This window comes from Rattus rattus, chromosome 1, assembly GCF_011064425.1.
Source record: "Rattus rattus isolate New Zealand chromosome 1, Rrattus_CSIRO_v1, whole genome shotgun sequence".
NCBI classification, from domain to species: domain Eukaryota; kingdom Metazoa; phylum Chordata; class Mammalia; order Rodentia; family Muridae; genus Rattus; species Rattus rattus.
The window spans coordinates 185,350,024-185,368,163 of record NC_046154.1 but is presented as its reverse complement, the minus strand read 5'-3'; the positions used below and the strand labels follow the sequence as shown (position 1 = coordinate 185,368,163).

The following is an 18,140-nucleotide window of genomic DNA, read 5'->3' as shown; positions in this document are numbered from 1 at the left end:
ATCATCTATATTTTATCTATATACTATGTGTATGATGTGTGTATTGTGTTTGCGTGTTTATTATAATTCTATTCAGTCTTTTTGTTTGCCTTTTAAGATTTTATCTCGAAGTAGCTGTAGATTCACAAGAAATCTCAAAAACTATACAGATAGGATGATTTCACCACCACCCAACTTCTTTGGTAACCTTTTAATAACTATAGTACACCATTAAAGCCCAAAGAGATTTTGGGGTGAAACCACTCAGTTTTACACATTTTCTGTACATTCATCCCTTGTTCCATGAATTCACATTTTTACATACATGTGTAATGCTTGTTTTAAGATGTAGATTTTATGTATGATCATAGTATGTTTGCTTCTCTTCCCGTTGGTCCCAGAGTTATTGTAATTATATAGTTCTTGTTATCTGACAGCTATCTTTTACACTTCTAATTAATATTTCTACACCATGACTCAAGGAAGCTTCTATTCTATTTTAATATAGTTACATGTCATTAAAAGCCTTTATTTTTCTTCCTTCCTTCCTTTCTTTTTCTGCTATGTTCCTTTGGCAGAAAGAAAAATAGGATTAGGTTTTTCCATAGATCCATGTCCAATCTAATCTCCCATCCATTACCTCTAGGTCTTAATCTTTCTGCCTCCTTTTGTGCATAGCCTCTTGAGCCCCCAAAGGAAGAGACTGATGAATATATCCCATTGAGGATTGAGTCCTGCAAAGTCACTTTCTGCACATTACCAAATTATGGGCACCTGTGTTAATTCCCATGTGCAGAAGTAACCTCTGATGCGAGTTGAGTACAGCATCGATCAATGGACATAGCACTGCATCATTAAGAGTCTTTCATGCTGTTTTGCTATGTTCCTTTGGCAGAATAATAGTATTAGGTTTTCCCCTAAAGCAAGACCCATCTAATCTCAGGTTCTTGAGCACTGCCAAGGATGGATTCCATCTCACGCATTGGCTGTTCCCTCCAATGTAAACAATAACAACAACAACAAAACAAACAAAAAACCCAAGGGGGGGGATCAGTTGGTTACCCTATAACCTTTGTGCAGCTATTGCAACAGTATGTCTTGTAGGCAAGTTACTGTTATAAATACGAATAAAAATAGGGTTTGTAGCTAGAAATATTTATGATTATCTTTCTGCTTCTGGTCGTTTGCAGAATGCCTTCTAGCACCATGAATGCTGCTCACTAGCCGTGAAAAATCATTTAGGTATCAGCTCAATTTCTCTGTGTTTTATCCTTAAGTAAGTGCTATCTTCCACAATAGGGCTCTACCCTCAGGTTGTTGAGAGAGATCAATAGCTTTGTCAGTGACCTGTGATATATAGGGGTTCTTATGGTCAAGGACCCAACAAGCTGCTGACAGTGAAGGTTTTGTTTTGTGGTTTAAGATGGCTAGTTATGTATAAATTTCAGGGAGATTTTTAAGTAGGAAGTTTCCACATGGTTTTTCAAGTGACCTTTAGTACATCACCCCTCCCTCCACATTCCCTCCTTTACCATTCCTGCCCACCCTCATTCTTACTAACTCCTCCTATTCTAGTTTTCCTTTATCTTTCCACAATGCTATTTTATTTTACCTTCCTTCAGGAATCCTCTTCTACCCCCATACACCTTACCTAACCTCTGTTGTTATTCACATTGTGCCATACTACCCAAAGCTTAAAATCTAGCATCCACATGTCTGAGAAAGTATGCACTATTTCTTTTGAAAGGACTCCCAGTCATCTTACTCAGCATCAGCATGAGTATTTTTTTTCTAGCTCTATCCGTTTATCTGCAAGTTTTATTTTCCTTTACACCCAGTGTTCCATTATGTGACTGTACCACGTGTTCAGTATAGATTTATCAGCTTAGGAACATCTAAGCTGCGTCAAATTTCAGGCTATCATAAATAAAGCAGCAACAAATAAAGATGAACAAGGGTCTTCATAATAGGATGTAGGATCAGTTGTGATTATGTCCAAAAGTGGTATAGGTGGGTCTTGGGGTAAATCAACTCCCAGATTCCTATGAGATCTCCATATTGATTTCTATAGTGGTTATACCAGTGTGCCCTTCTGCAGCAATGAATAAATTTTCGCCTTCCCTGCATTCTTTCTTGCATGGGTCGTCATCTGTTTTATTGATCATGGCCATTTTGAATGGGATAAGATTAAATCTCTAAGTAGTTTTAGTCTTCATTTCCCTCATGGCTAAGGATGGAGAACATTTCTTTCCGTGTTTCTTAACCATTTGTGTTTCATGGTCTTAGACCTCTTTGCTTAGTTCTCTATCCCTTTTTAAAGTTGGGTTGTTTGTTTTCTTGGCGTTTAGATACTAATTCTCTATCAGATGTCTAACTGGTAAAGACCTTTCCCATTCTGTAGCCTGCGACTGGTCTGGATGATATGTCCTTTGGTGTAAAGAAGCTTTTCAGTTTCATGAGGTCCCATTTATTAATTGTTAATCTAGTGACTCTTCTATTTTGATTCTGTTTATAAAGTGTTTTGTTGTGCCAATGAGTTAAAGACTATCTCCCCACTTCTTCTTCTGTCAGGATTCAGGGTATTTGATTTTATTTTTAGGCCTTTGATACATTTGGAATTGCATCTTGTACACAGCGATAGGCATAGATTTACTTTCATTCATCTACATGCAGCCATTCAGTCTGACCAACACCATTTGTTGAAGATGCTGTTTTTTCCTCCAGTGCACACTTTTGCCTTCTTTAAAAAAAAAAGTCAAGTGTCTGTAGGTATGTGGAAATATATCTTGTTCTTCAGTTTGATACCATTAATCAACATGTCTTTTTAAAAAATGCAAATACCATATTGTTTATATTACTATAGCTCTGTAGTATAATTTGAGATCAGCAATGGGGATGCCTCAAGCGGTTCTTCTATTGTTAAGGAGGGCATACAGGCAAGTTTTGTATGTCAAGCTGATACAAGCTATAGTCATCAGAGTGCAAGGCGACTAGGTTGAGGAAATTCCTTCATAAGATTTAGCTGTAAGGCACATTCTCAATTAGTGATCAACGGGGGAGGGTCCAGCTTATTGCGGATGGTGCAATCCCTGAGTTAATGGTCCTAGGTTTCATAAGAAGACAGGTCGAGCAAGCAATGAGGAGCAAGCTAGTAAGCAGCACTCCTTCATGTACTCTCCATCATCTCCAGCCTCCAGGTTCCCGTTCTGAGTTCCTTCAGGGATGAACAGAAATCTGGAAGTTTAAGCTGAATAAATATTACCTTCCCCGACTTGCTTTTATGTCATAGTGTTTCATGGAAGCAATAAGAAACCATAGCTAAGACAATAGAAACCCTGACTAACACAGATGGTTTTAGTTACTCTAGGAGAGAGAGAGAGAGAGAGAGAGAGAGAGAGAGAGAGAGAGAGAGAGAGAGAGAAAGAGAGAGAGAAAGAGTGTGTGTATCTGTTTCCATGTGAAGTTGAAAATTTTTTTTTAATTTATGTGAAAAATTGCATAAGAATATTAGTGGAGATTGCATTGAATCTCCATTTTCTGGTGTTCTTCAATTTCTTTCCTCGATGCCTTCATTTTTCGTTATACAATTTTCTTTTGGCTTGGTTACAATTATTCGGAAACTTTTTTTTCTGTCTCAGTACATTTGTCATCTGTATATAGGAAGGCTACTGAGTTTTGTGTGTTAATTTTGTATTCTGCTACTTTGATAAAAAGTGTTTCCGGGCTGTAGATATTTCTGGGTGCAGTTTTTCATTTCCCGTTTAGTTTCTCTTCATGTCCTCTGGTCCTTTATCACTTTACTCTGCGGAATAGATTTTTTCTGTTCTTGCTTTCTTTTTCTTTACTTCATTGTGACAAATTCATAGATGATAACTGACTCAAAGGTAATTGTAAGTTGTCAATTCTCATTAAATTGTTCTCCAAAAATTACTTTCAAGGTAAGTTCTCACTGTCTTTTACAGAGTATTTAACTTTTACAAAAGCAAGAAACTCTGAAAGAATAGCTATTACTTGATTTTGGAAATCTAAGCACTGTCATGCTTATCTGATTCTTTTTTATCGCACATAATGAAACAATATGGCAGCAAAGATCCTTGTGTACCTTTTCAAGTTTCACCATCTTTTTGGAACACAGAATATTATGTAAGGCTCAAGGGAAAAAATGTCTGTAGGCATTTGAAATTAAGATTGGATCACAATCTTCCTGTTTAATAACAGCTTGCACTCAATGTCTCTCTGGACTCCTCTAAATAGTGAGGAGGATGACTTAAAGAATAGGGGCTTTGTCTGGGAGCCCTGAGTGTAGAAGGTAACTTCATCACAATATTGTAGTGTTCCCATAATTATCCTGAACAGAATGATGGTATTTATATACTTGTGGCCTCCCTTTGAATATCACACTCTAGGAACAATGCATCATCAAATTAGAATTTCTCTGTGAATCTTATCCTGGGAGAAGGACAAATCTGAAACTGGGTCTAGTTAGCATGGAAGTCTTTTCTCTGAAAGAGATTTCACATACTTTTGAGCATCTGTGAGATCAACTTTAGAAGAGATTAGAGCTGAATCGATGGTGGATCAGCCATGAAAAAGACTACACCTCGACTCAGACTGTTCTGTGTTTAAAATGCAACCTTATATCATGACCCCAAATCATGGATTTGTGGGAAGTAATCCCTGGATCTCTCTGTTTCTTTTCCCAGTGTGGACATGTGGAGAAACTCTTTTGTTTCCACTCATTTCTGTTACGTCTCCGCTATTGGCTTTCATTTCCAGGGCTCTCGCTGACTCTAACAGCTCCATTCACATAACTTTCAACAGCAAACAATACTAGGAGACAGCACGTTACTCAGTAGGACATTTATTTTCTCCTCTGTATACCTGCCCTGCTCTTCACTCCTAGCTCTTAAGAATGTCATAGTAACCAATAAACGAGTTGGGTCCCTACCCGATGCCACCGTGATTGTTTTTCTCCTCTTCTAGTTCCCCATTCTCTCCTTCATCCTTCATTCCTTCATGATTCTTACTATCATTGGGATTAAATGCTGGCAGGCATCTTCTTCCTCTCCCAACAAACACACATCAGTATCAATGAACATGTCTTGCCACCAGACCCCTTTTCACTCCTCGGGATTATTCTGCAATTTCTTGTAGGGTGCCAGCTTGGAATCTCTGTGGCATCATAAGTTGTAGTTTTCTCTTAAAAATTAACATGTTCAACTTTGCAATCTGCCCCTCCATGACCTCATGACTTTTTATTTTCTGAGTCAATATGGGGAGGACCCTGTTCCTAATTTATTATACACATTATCATGGGAAGACTGGCTGCAGGGAGAGGTTTGCTTGCCCTTACTTTACTATGTACACTTGGTTTATGACATATGGCTTATTTTAATAAACACATAATTTAGAATTTAATTATATTTGCTCTTACTATTTATTTTTGACTCTTAATATCAAGTTACCTATAACGTCTCTCTTCCACATTGAAGCAAATCTTCTTTCTCTTCACTTGAATTCTCTGTTGTTCCTGCATTGACTCATAGAATGCAAAAGAACCATGATCAATTCGTGTCCTCACCTTTGTCTTCTCTGAGTTTACCGTCAGGTATGACTCACCACCTGAGAATCTTGAAGATCATCCATTCATGCCTTTTCTCCTTACTGACAGTGGATTCGTGTCAGATCACAGGTATTGATTTCCGGAAAGCCTTTCTTTCTATTCTTTTCGCCTTGGGATGCATTTCCTGCCATTGCCAATTCATTCACCTTCCATCTGATATGGTCTGGCTGGGGTGTGGGTGTATGTGATGTCCTTTCATCCCGAAGCGGTCTGGTCCATGCTCAGAACTTAGGTGATAGGCTCTGAGAATAGAATGGAAAAGGCTTTGGAGGAATAAAGACCATCTCCCTCCTTGCGCTGAGTTTCTTTGTCAAACTAATTGTCCTTCAAAGGGAAGCTCTTTCCAAACAATTCCACAAAAAGAAAAAAAAAAAAAAACCAATATCCCTAGTGGTTAGATTAACATAAGGCTGTTACTCGGCAGCAAGTAAGCAATTACCCAATTTGGAGGGTTTCCTGGAACAGCCAGTTGCTTCTGCCCAAAGCCAAGTGCCTGCAATTTAGATAGGATGTCACTGTGTGAATACAGCAACATGATGCTCTCTCAAAAGGGCTTAATGCGTTCTCTGTTCATGTGTAATAGTAGTCTTTAGAGCTGTATCATTGTTTCTGTTGAACAGGAAACTTTAACTCAGGGGACTCTCTTCTTATTTGTGTTAATGTGTCGGAAGAGTACTACTTGACTTCTGCTCATTCACGCTTGCAGAGTTTCCTTAAAAATAAGTGTTGAGCATTTGCCCTGTGCCATGAACGGGTTATCACAGGCCTCTTGGCTGTCGGAAGTTGGTAATCTAGCAGGCCATAAAGGTTAAATAAGCACCCAGTACTAAAGTACTTGACCTTCCCAAGCAGAACCTGATCTTTGTCCTATTTAAATTCTCATCTCAGCTTGGCCACTAAAAACATCCATCGCATTAATTCTCAGTTTCTCTCTCCTTAGAATTAAACTTTCCATTTCTTTTGCTGGAAACCAGGTAACAGACTTGTATACTCTGAAGGGAAGCCAGCCCAGCCCAGTTTCTTAAGCATCCTTAATATCAGAGCCTCAGCGTCTCCTCCAGTTCCTATCCTATACCATCCCATCCACATTCATGGGGCAGGCAACTCAGTCCTTCCTCTATCTAGAGTCATCTCCCAAAGGTCATCAATACTTGTTTGTTGTTTAATTCAGTGATTGATTCCCAACTGGATCTCTCTTCCTATCCATCTTGAAATTTTCTATATGAAATTTTCTGTAGGTCCAGTTTCATAATAATTAAAGGGAATTTTAATGTCACTCCTCTGCCGTGATTATTGTGTTGAGTACTTGATAAATAGCTAGGGTGCCTGAGAAATCCTGTCTCCGATGCTCAGTAGGGTAACTTGTAGGTACCTGGGCCTTTAGTGAGATATGAATGGGCGGTAAAGGAACTGACTAGAATTCCATAGGCTACATTGTGGAGCGATACCTTGTTTTGTTCTTATAAAATATGATGGTGTCATGGAGTTGAGACACAGAGTTTATATTTGCTCAACTCCTCTTTCTTTAGCAGGATAATTAATGCTACAATTTAAATGTTTTCTATTTCCTATTCATTGAAAGGACAGTATCTTTAGGGCTAGAATTATATACTTTAAAATACCTAAATAATAAATGAAAATTTACTTAACAAAATATCTTGAACACAGGGTAAGAAGAACATGGCATCAGTGGGACGGGAGGAGCTTGGTCTTGTGAAAGCTGAATGCCCCAGAGAAGGGGGATCTTAGAGGAGTGAGATGGGAGTGGATGGGATAGGGAGCACCCGCTTAAAGGCCAAGGGGAGGGGGATGGACTGAGGATTTATGGAGGGGAGACTGGGAAGGGGATAACATTTGAAATGTAAACAAATATAATGATTAATAAAAAATAGAAAATAAATCATGAAAGGCAATTTTCAGCTATAAATTTAGCTTTAACATTGACTAGTGATTGGATAGAATATCATGTCATCATTCAACACATTTTATTAAAAAAAATGCTAGACGTTTGGGAAAGCTCAAGGTGCAGTCCTAAATGCAGTGTCGAAGTAACACATCGTCTTTGTGACGAGCCTCGTTTACACTCTGAAAGAGAAACAGAATTCTGCAAAGTGTAACTTTGGAGTATTAGTTATTTCTTATAAATGGGAGAGACTCTCATTTAAAAGCTACCCGTGGATTTGGAAGTGGCAGTAGCGAGACAGCATGCAGCTTTTCAATTGACCTTTACTGAAGTGATTTGATTTAAAGAGAAATAAACATCTTGGCATGGTAGAGTAATCAGATTTTGGAGCCGAGAAGTCCCTCACAGTTCACTTGATCCAGCCATGGACAGTGCATCCATCTCTGTGTTTGACCAATTTGTGCTGCTCCTCAGAGCCACGTTGCCCTGCTCACTGCTGCAACACAGTTCAGCCGCATTGCTTACAAACCCGTCTTCTTCTGGATTTTCTTCCTAAGTTCTCCAGAGGGCATTGTGTTTGCCCTAGATTTCTTTAGGTATAGTCTTAAAAGAAGAAAGTATAAAGTTATAGCATTGTGAACATTATACTATTCAAAATTTAGAAACAATAGGCAAAAAAAATCCAAATTTAGTGTGTGTGTGTGTGTGTGTGTGTGTGTGTGTGTGTATTTGTACATGTGAGAACACAAATGTCGGAAATCATATAATGACTTTTAGGAAATTGCTCTCTTTTTTCGCCTTATTTATGTTTACAAGACAGGACCTCATGTGGGCCTGATGGTTTGAACTCAATGTGAAACCAATCTAATCTTCTAAGAGCACTGTTTGCACCACCGGGGTTCTGGAATGACACTAGAACGCCACCGTGCCATGTTGGGGATCAAACTAACAGCCTTGTGCATATTAGGCAAGCACTCTACAAACAAAGCTACATCTTTAGTCCTTCCATGTGGTTTATGAGGCAGAGTCTAACTTATTTCTGCTTATTCCAGGCTTGCTGGCCCATGAGCTTCTGGACAGTCCTACAGGCTTCCTCCTGAACTTTCACTTAGGAGTGCTATAGTTACAGCCATAGCACTGCTTTGTTCATGTGTGCACGGGGCTAAAGGTTATTGGGTTTTTTATTCTCTGAGCCACCTCACCGCCCTTTTGTTGTTTTAATGGGTTCATGCATGTCAAGAATTGGCCTAAGAATACAGATCAAATAAAAAACGAGGGGCTTCTGGTTTTGATTTTAGGTAGAAAACACACTTCACCTTCTTCTTTAGGTTAAATACAACGATGAATCTAGAATTTTATAATTCAAGTCCAAATAGGAAGACGTCTGACAAATGAGAGTAACCAGCTAAGAATGCAAGACATGAAGAGTGGCATGGGAATGAGTTTTCCTTGTCCTTCCATAGCATAATCTGTTGGCTGGAGAAGCTGACAACATAGAAGGACTACAGAACATACATTGAAAACTGAACTACAACCAACACTTCTCTCTTGGGGAAAAAAAAGCAGAAAATAGAAAGCCTGCCTGTACAGAAAACAGTAAAATGAAAAAAAAAACACTAAATGATAAGTGTCCTAATCTTTTCCAACAGTACAGAAAACATTGGTTCTAACAGAGTCCTCACCAGGAAAAGCAGAGCAGAGTGCCTAGGGACCTAGGGACCTATTTTTTTGGGGGGGTGTGACTAGGCTGTAAGAAAACAACCCAATAGAGCTTCTTTCTCTACTGATGTCTGGTAAGTCTGTGAGCTGGTTAGAACCTTTATTCTGGTTAGATTAAGAAGGTCACACGAGGAAGAGTAATGTAGAAACAGTCACCTTCTCGTTGAGGATGGACAATGAGGATAAGTTTGAAAGTTGAAATTTCACCCAAGTTCATTCCCCAGGGGCATCAAGGAACCCTAATAATCACCAGAACTTAGACCTAGGTTGAGGACGAAATGCCTCCGTATCCAACTGCACTGTGTCAGAAGTAAACCGGAGATTAAAATTTTATATTTAAATAAACCACAGAGAGATATAACAATGAATCCATGATGTCCAAGGTATACTCAAAACATGCTATTCTACAGAAGACCAGGGAAATGTCGGCATGGATGACAAAGATGATCAAATAGATATGACATTTAGGTGATATTGGACTCCTCTAACAAGGATTTTAAAGGAGCCACCATTAAAAATGCCTCAAATAATTCTCAACACATCTGAAGGAGGTGGAAGTCTACCACAAATTAAAGAGAAAGAAAAGTAGAATTGTGAAATGTCAAAATAGAAAAAGAAGAAGAAAATAAAAACCAAACATGTTGCTGAATGGGCTGACTCCAGAGCTGAATGCATCTGGGAAATAGGTGAGTCGGTGAGCTGGAGAGCAGGAAGCAGCATTATTTATAAGTGATGAGTAAGCATAATGTCATGACACTGATTCCAGTCGAGAGATGTCTAAATATTTTGATTTCAAACATGGCTTTCTGCCATTCCTAACATTCCTAGGTCACTCTTCTATTGATTTTCTTTTTAAAGAGGAGAATAAATGTACCTGGATCCTTCATGACATTGTCCTTGAAGAGTTACTAACATTTTAATTCACTCATTGTCAGCTACTCACAGGGTGGATAATGTATGGAAAGCACACAGGAGATTGTTGGATCAGTATGGTGACATGATGTCAGCTCTCAGGTAGTTGATAGTATAACAACGGAAACTGTACGGGTGGAGGAGCACTGGTCAATACAATGCGGCGAGTACTAGTTCAGAAATACAGATGTAGAGTTTTGGAAATGCTTGCAGTTGGTTTGCATTAGTGTGAAGTATAGACATGAAGTGTTTCCTGACTGAATTTAAGAAAATACGCATTTTTTGAAATATTCTTTTTTTTTCTTTTCTTTTTTTCGGAGCTGGGGACGGAACCCAGGGCCTTGCGCTTCCTAGGCAAGCGCTCTACCACTGAGCTAAATCCCCAACCCCGAAAATACGCATTTTTAAATGGATATCTGAACTTGCTTTTGTTAAATTGGTAGCCCTTTCCTGGGTCACTGCTGCTCTCTCTGGCTCGTAGGGTATTGCGTTGGCTGTGTATTGCCTGGTAGAGCGTGTTTCTGAGGTTCTGGTAGGTGTGATCAAGGGGATGGTGGTGGTGGTGGGGTACTTGGTTAGACTGTTTTTTTGCTATTGGAAGTTTCACTTAGGGAAGGAGATGGGCTAGAAGAGGATGTCTGAAGGAGTCCCCTGGAGGGAAGGAATCAGGATATGACAACAGGGATCTGCTTAATGCCCTAGGATTGAGAGCAGAGAGAGGCTACAGTTTATAGTCTGCTACAGGGTCTCAGAGACTGGGTTTTGAGGTGGCAAGGATTAGTGAAAGTCTGAAGATCACCTACCTGACTCACTGGCCTGTGTGGCCTGTGAAAATGGCTTATTTGGGGGCAGGTTATAGTCCATCATGGAGAGACTCAAGGCAGGAACTCGCAGGCGAGCACTGCAGCAGAGACATGGAAGAATTCTGCTCATTAGCTTGTTTTCCCTTGCTTGCGCTCTTAGGTTTCCATGGCTGTGAAGAGATACCACAACCAAGGCAATTTTTATAAAGGAAAACATTTGACTGGGTGTAGATCACCTCCAATCAAATTTACAATTTTAAAGGTTTAGTCCATTGACATCATGGTGCAAAGCATGAAAGCATGCAGGCCGGAAGAGCCTTGAGTTCTGCACCTTGATCCAAAGGCAGCTATCCAGAGGAGTTTATCATCTGCAGGCATCCAGAAGGTCTCTGTTTCCACACTGGATAGAGCTTGAGCATAGAGAAGTCAAAGCCCTTCCCCACAGGGACACATTTCCTCTTAATAGTGTCACTTCCCATGGGCCAAGCATATTCAAACCATAGTTCATGTCCATTTGATCAGGGATGTTATAGTCTGCACTGGGTTGGACATAGTACTGTTAATTAACACTTTTAAGAAATGCCTCTACCAACATATACACGAGACATTCCATATACTGATGGAAACAATCCATCAGGGAGGGGTCTCTATTTCTAAATGTGTGTCGACAATTGAAGCTAACGATGATGGTATATTCAAAGAACTGCTTTTGCTAGTGCTTGTCTATTTGTAAGAGCTAGCAGGAATTCCACCATATGTCTGCTATTTTTCTATTCATAATCTTTAATGCCTCTGCACCTCACTTACATAGGATTCATTTTGCCTCTCTAAAGTCTATTACTCAGGTGCTGTAGACTCCACTTTCATCCTTTGCAATAATATCCATAAAGCTGTCAGTTGAAAGTGCAAAGTGTATTTTTTCTGTTATACGTTAATATAAGTCCATATTTATTCAAGTGAAAATGTTCTCTGGGTGTCATTTTTAAATATGTGTTTTACCACCCTCATTTCCTGACACGGAGTGCTGTAGAGAACACCGTCCTAAGGAAATCTCTGGCAGCGAGATATGTAGCAAAGTAGTTAAACGAAATCTAGATTGTGAAAAGAATCATTCGTTTCTCTTTCCATGGTGTTTTAGGTTTGTGGAAGGGATGCTCAACATTTGTTACAATGCTATTGATCGGCACATCGAAAATGGCCAAGGGGATAAGATCGCTATCATCTATGACAGTCCCGTTACAGACACCAAAGCAACTATCTCCTATAAGGAAGTCTTGGAGCAGGTAATGTCATGAACTTTCTCTCCATATTGGTTATTATATAGAAGTTATGTAGATAAGGTATGTTGTCACTACACAACCATCTTAACTATATGCCTTAGCATTTTTTTAATAATTTTTTAACTTATCACTGATTTGTATGTGAACAAATGATATATTTTTTCTCTTAATCCCATGATTCCTATTTTATAGTAGTGAAGGGTACTTGTTTTAACTGGGAGAAGTAGCCAAATGCTTAGGACAATTTTAAACGTTTTTCTTGCCCTTGGTCTTCATCGCCATTGCCACTACTGTGCCCCACCTGGGGATCCAGCCCACATGCAGCCACCAAACCCAGTCACTATTGCTGATGCCAAGAAGAACTTGCTGACAGGAGCCTGATATGGATGTCTGCTGAGAGGCTCTGCCAGAGCCTTACTGTTACAGATGAGGATGCTTGCAGTTAAACATCAGACTGAGCACGGGGATCCCATGGAGGAGTTAGAGAAAGGACTGAAGGAGCTGAAGGGGTTTGCAATCCCATAGGAAAAACAATAGTATCAGCCAACCAGACCTCCCCACCCCAAGAGCTCCCAGGGACTAAACCATCAACCAAAGAATACACATGGGGGATTCCAATACACATGGGGCTCCAGCTGCATATGTAGGAGAGGATGGCATTGTCTGGCATCAATAGAAGGAGAAGCCCTTGGTCCTGTGAAGGCTCATTTCCTCAGTGTAGGGGAATGCCAGGATGTTGAGGTGGGAGTGGGTGGATGGGAGAGGGAGCATCCTTATAGAAGCAGGGGGAGGGGGTATGGGATAAGGGGGAACAGGGAAAGGGGATAATATTTGAAATGTAAATATGTAAAATACCTAATTAAAAAAGAAGATTGGAAAAAAGACGTTATTGCTTATTTTTATATGATTAATAGTGTCCTCATCTCATGTAGCACTGCTCATGCCATATTATCATATATATTTTCTTTCTCTCTTTCTTTAAAATTTTAAGGCAGTTTTAATTTTCATTCGTCTAATTACTAAGGATGTTGAACACTTTTAAATTTCTTTCTCGGCCGTTTTTATTTCTTCCCTTGAAAACTTTCTGTTGAGTTCAGTAGCCCATTTTTAACTGGGTAGTTCATTTTCCCACCTCTTTGTTTGTGAGTTCTGTGTATATTCTGGATAATAATCTTTGATCAGCTATGTAGCTGGCAAAGAGTCTGACTCTGGGGGTCAGCTCTTCTATTGATTGATTGGAGAGGCTTGACGGAAGAATCAAATGGGAAGAAGTGATGTAAATATATTTTAATTAAAAAATATTTTTATCATACTGTTAATTGGAGAGTAAAATCCACATTTCCATGGTGGACAAGACACAATCTCATTTCCTACTCATGATCTAATATTCATTTCCTAATATTCTTAGCCATTCATACATTTCCTCTTCTTCCTTCTCACTTCCCTCTTTCTCCTCATATGTGGTATATGGAAGTGTATGCACATAATAGTGTAGGTGCACATGCATTTCGGAGGCCTGATGTTGATTTGGGTGTCTTCCTTTGTTACTCTCCTATGTTTTTGAGACAGGGTCTCCTGCTGATCCTGAAGATCTCTGCTCTCGCTAGATTTGTTGGTTAGTCAGCTCCTGGGATTTGCCTTGTGTCCTTCCTCCCAGTGCTAGGTCACAGGCAGGACATGTGCTCACATAGCCAGCTTGTAAGTGGTTGCTGGGGACCCTAACTCAGATTTTCAGCCTTGTGCTGCAAGTACTTTATATATTCAGATGTTACTGTGAACAAACTCTCATCCATTTCCTCAACATTTGTGCCTTTGAAGCTCTTTGCGTTTATATCTTGGTTGCACTTTTTCTTTACATGTAGTCTTAGGTGAATCATGTTGTTCATAAATGGATGAAACTATCCTTTATGCTATTATTAAAGCATGCATAAATGTCCTTCAATGGAGGAATGGATACAGAAAATGTGGTACATTTACACAATAAAGTATTACTCAGCTATTAAAAACAATGACTTTGGGGGAGAGAGGTGGGCTTAAAAGTGTGGACAACCCTGAGAGCTCAGGGAAGACTGCCACTTCTGTTCACATACCTGGCCCAAGAGGAATCATCCTAGTGCCTGCTAGATACAGTAACTTATGAGCAGTCACTGACAGGAACCTTCTGGTTTCTGCCAGTGCTTATAGCTGAAAGGCAGTCACCTGGAGCTCTGACACACCTGAAAGCAGAGGTAAGACCTACTCTCCTGCTCCAAGCTATCCCCCTGTAGGCTTCAGGGGCAGCTGTCTGTTTGCAGATCTGGCTGAAAGAAAACAGGTCTACAGGAGTGCTGACACACAGGCTGAGAGGAGGGTCAAGTCACTGTCAGAGACAGCAAGACAAGCTAACAACAGAGACAACCTGATTGTGAGAGACAAGCACAGGGACCTAAGCAACAGGAACCAAGACTACTTGGCATTATCAGAGCCCAGTTCTCCTACCAAAGCAAATACTGGATATCCCAACACACCAGAAAAGCAAGATTTGGATTTAAATTCACATCTCATGATGATGATAGAGGACTTTAAGTAGGACATAAATAACTCCCTTAAAGAAATACAGGACAACACAAGTAAACAAGTAGATGCTACTCAGGAAGAAACACAAAAATCCCTTAAAGAATTACAGGAAAATACAACCAAACAGGTGAAGGAATTGAATAATACCATTCAGGATTTAAAATGGAAATAGAAACAATAAAGAAAGGGGAGAGTGGTAATGGGGGAGGATGGGGAGGAAAAACCCATAGAGAGGGGGAGGAGAGGGTTAGGGGGATGTTGGTCCAGAAACTGGGAAAGAGAATAACAATCGAAATGTAAATAAGAAATACCCAAGTTAATAAAGATTAAAAAAAAAAAAAAAAAAGAAAGCACAAAGAAGACAATCCTGGAGATGGAAAACCTAGGAAAGAGATCAGGAGTCATAGATGCATCACCAACAGAATACAAGAGATGGAAGAGAGAATCTCAGGGGCAGAAGATACCATAGAAAACAGAAAACATCAACACAACCATCAAAGATAATGTAAAATGCAAAAAGCTCCTAGCCCAAAACATCCCGGAAATCTAGGACACAGTGAGAAGATCAAAGGAAAGGATGATAGGTATAACAGAGAGCAAAGACTCCCAACTTAAAGTTCCAGCAAATATCTTCAATAAAATTATAGAAGAAAACTTCCCTATCCTAAAGAAAGAGATGCCCATAAACATACAAGAAGCCTACAGACTCCAAATAGATTGGACCAGAAAAGAAATTCCTCCTGTCCCATAATAGTCAAAACACCAAATGCACAAAACAAAGAAATAATATGAAAAACAGTAAGGGAAAAAGTCAAGAAACATATAAGGGCAGACTTATCAGAATTACACCAGACTTCTCACCAGAGACTATGAAAGTCAGAGGATCATGGGCAGATGTAATGCTGACTCTAAGAGAACACAAATGCCAACCCAGGCTACGATATCCAGCAAAACTCTCAGTTATCAAAGATGGAGAAACCAAGATATTCCATGACAAAACCAAATTTGCACAATATCTTCCCACAAATCCAGTCCTACAAAGAATAATAGATGGAAAACTCCAACACAAAGAGGGAAACTACCCCATAGAAAAAGCAAGAAAGTAATCTCCTTGCAATAAACTCCAGAGAGACACACAAACATAATTCCACCTCTAATGACAAAAATAACAGGAAGCAACAATCTCTATTCCTTAATATCTCTTAACATCAATGGACTCAATTCCACAATAAAAAGACATAGACTAAGAGATTGGGTACTTAAAGAGGACCCAACATTTTGTAGCATACAGAAAACACACCTCAGTTATAAAGACAGACACTACTTCAGAGTAAATGAAAGGCTGTAAACAATTATCCAAGCAAATGGTTCAAAGAAACAATCAGGAGTAGCCGTTCTTTTATCAATTACAATAGACTTTCAACCAAAAGCCATCAAAACAGATAAGGAAGGACACTTTATATACATCAAAGGAAAAATTCACCAAGATGAACTCTCAATCCTGAATATCTATGCTCCAAATGCAAGGGCACCTACATTCATAAGAGAAACCTTATTAAAGCTCAAAGTACACATTGCACTTCACACAAAATAGTAGGAGATTTCAACACTCCACTCTCATCAATGGACAGATCATGGAAACAGAAACTAAACAGAGACCGAGAAACTAACAGAAGTTATGAACCACATGGTTTAACAGATATTTATGGAACATTTCATCCTAAAATAAAGAATATAACTTTTTCTCAGCACCTCATGGTACCTTCTCCAAAATTGACCATATAATTAGTCACAAAACAGGTCTCAACAGATACAAGAAGATTGAAATAATCCCATGAATCCTATCAGATAATCAGGGACTAACAGCAATAATAACAACAGAAAGCCCACATATACATGGAAGTTGAACAGTGTTCTACTCAATGATAACTTGGTCAAATAAGAAATACAGACTTCTTAGAATTTAGTGAAAATGAAGGCACAACATACCCAAACTTATGGGACAAATTAGAGTAGTGCTAAGAGGAAAACTCATATTTCTTTGTGCCTCCAAAAAGAAATTGGAGAGAGCATACATTAGCAGTTAGACAGCACTCATAAAACTCTAGAACAAACATGAGCAAATACACACCAGAGGAGTCAAAGGCAGGTGCTGGTTCAATGCAAAGGATAAATAGGCTGAGAAAGAAATTAGGGTAATGATACCCTTCACAATAGTCACAAAGAACATAAAATACCTTACTGTGACTCTTACCAAGCAAGTGAAATGGCCATTTGGGCAAAAACAATCTACAGATTCAATGCAGTCTCCATCAAAATTCCAACTCAATTCTTCATAGAGTTATAAAGAACAATTTGCAAATTCACCTGGAATAACAAAAACCCAGGATAGTGAAAACTATCCTCAACAATAAAAGAACTTCTTGGGGAATCACCATCCCTGACCTCAATCTGTATTACAGAGCAATAGTGATAAAAACTGCATGGTATTGGTACAGAGACAGGCAGGTAGATCAATGGATTAGAATTGAAGACTCAGAAATGAACTCCCACACCTATGATCACTTGATCTTTGACAAAGGAACTAAAACCATCCAGTGGTAAAAAGATAGCATTTTCAACAAATGGTGCTGGTTCAACTGGGGGTCAGCATGTAGAAGAATGCAAATCGATTCATTCTCATTACCCTTTACAAAGCTCAAGTCCAGGCAGATCAAAGACCTCCACAAAAAACCAGATACACTCAAACTAATAAAAGAAAACGTGTGAAAGAGCCTCGAACACATGGGCACTGGGGAAAAATTCTTGAACAAAACACCAATGGCTTATGCTCTAAGTTCAAGAATTGACAAATAGGACCTCATAAAACTGCAAAGGCAAAGGATATTAACCCTCTATCCGATGTGGGAATGGTAAAGAGCTTTTCCCAATCTGTTGGTTGCCATTTTGTCCACAGGTAGCTCAAGAAGAAGGACAACCAAAGTGTGGATGCTTCAGTCCTTCTTGGGGGAACAAAAAAAATTCATAGGAGGAAGTATGGAAACAAAGTCTGGAGCAGAGACTGAAGGAAAGGCCACGCAGAGACTGCCACACCTGGGGATCCATCTCATATACAGACACCAATCCCAGACACTATTTGGGATGCCAATTGGTGCATGCTGACAGGAGCCTGATAGAGCTGTCTCCTGAGAGGCTCTGCCAGGGCATGACAAATACAAAGGTGGATCCTAGTAGCCAACCATTGGACTGAGCACAGGGTTCCCAATGGAAGAGTTAGTGAAAGGACTGAAGGAGCTGAAGGAGTCTGCATCCCCAGAGGGAGAACAACAATACCAGCCAACCAGAACCCCCCCCTTCCCCTGAGC

At 39.5% G+C, this 18,140-nt stretch overlaps 1 protein-coding gene across 2 annotated transcripts in view; it reads left to right on the top strand.

Annotated features, from left to right (window-relative positions):
- The window catches only part of Acss3 (acyl-CoA synthetase short chain family member 3), a 185,620-nt gene that overhangs the window by 15,877 nt on the left and 151,603 nt on the right, over positions 1-18,140 (top strand). For both annotated transcript variants that reach the window (XM_032912114.1, XM_032912106.1), the window contains exon 2: positions 12,078-12,222. In XM_032912114.1, coding sequence (XP_032768005.1) covers positions 12,078-12,222 — 145 coding nt within the window. The remainder of the gene's footprint in view (positions 1-12,077; positions 12,223-18,140) is intronic.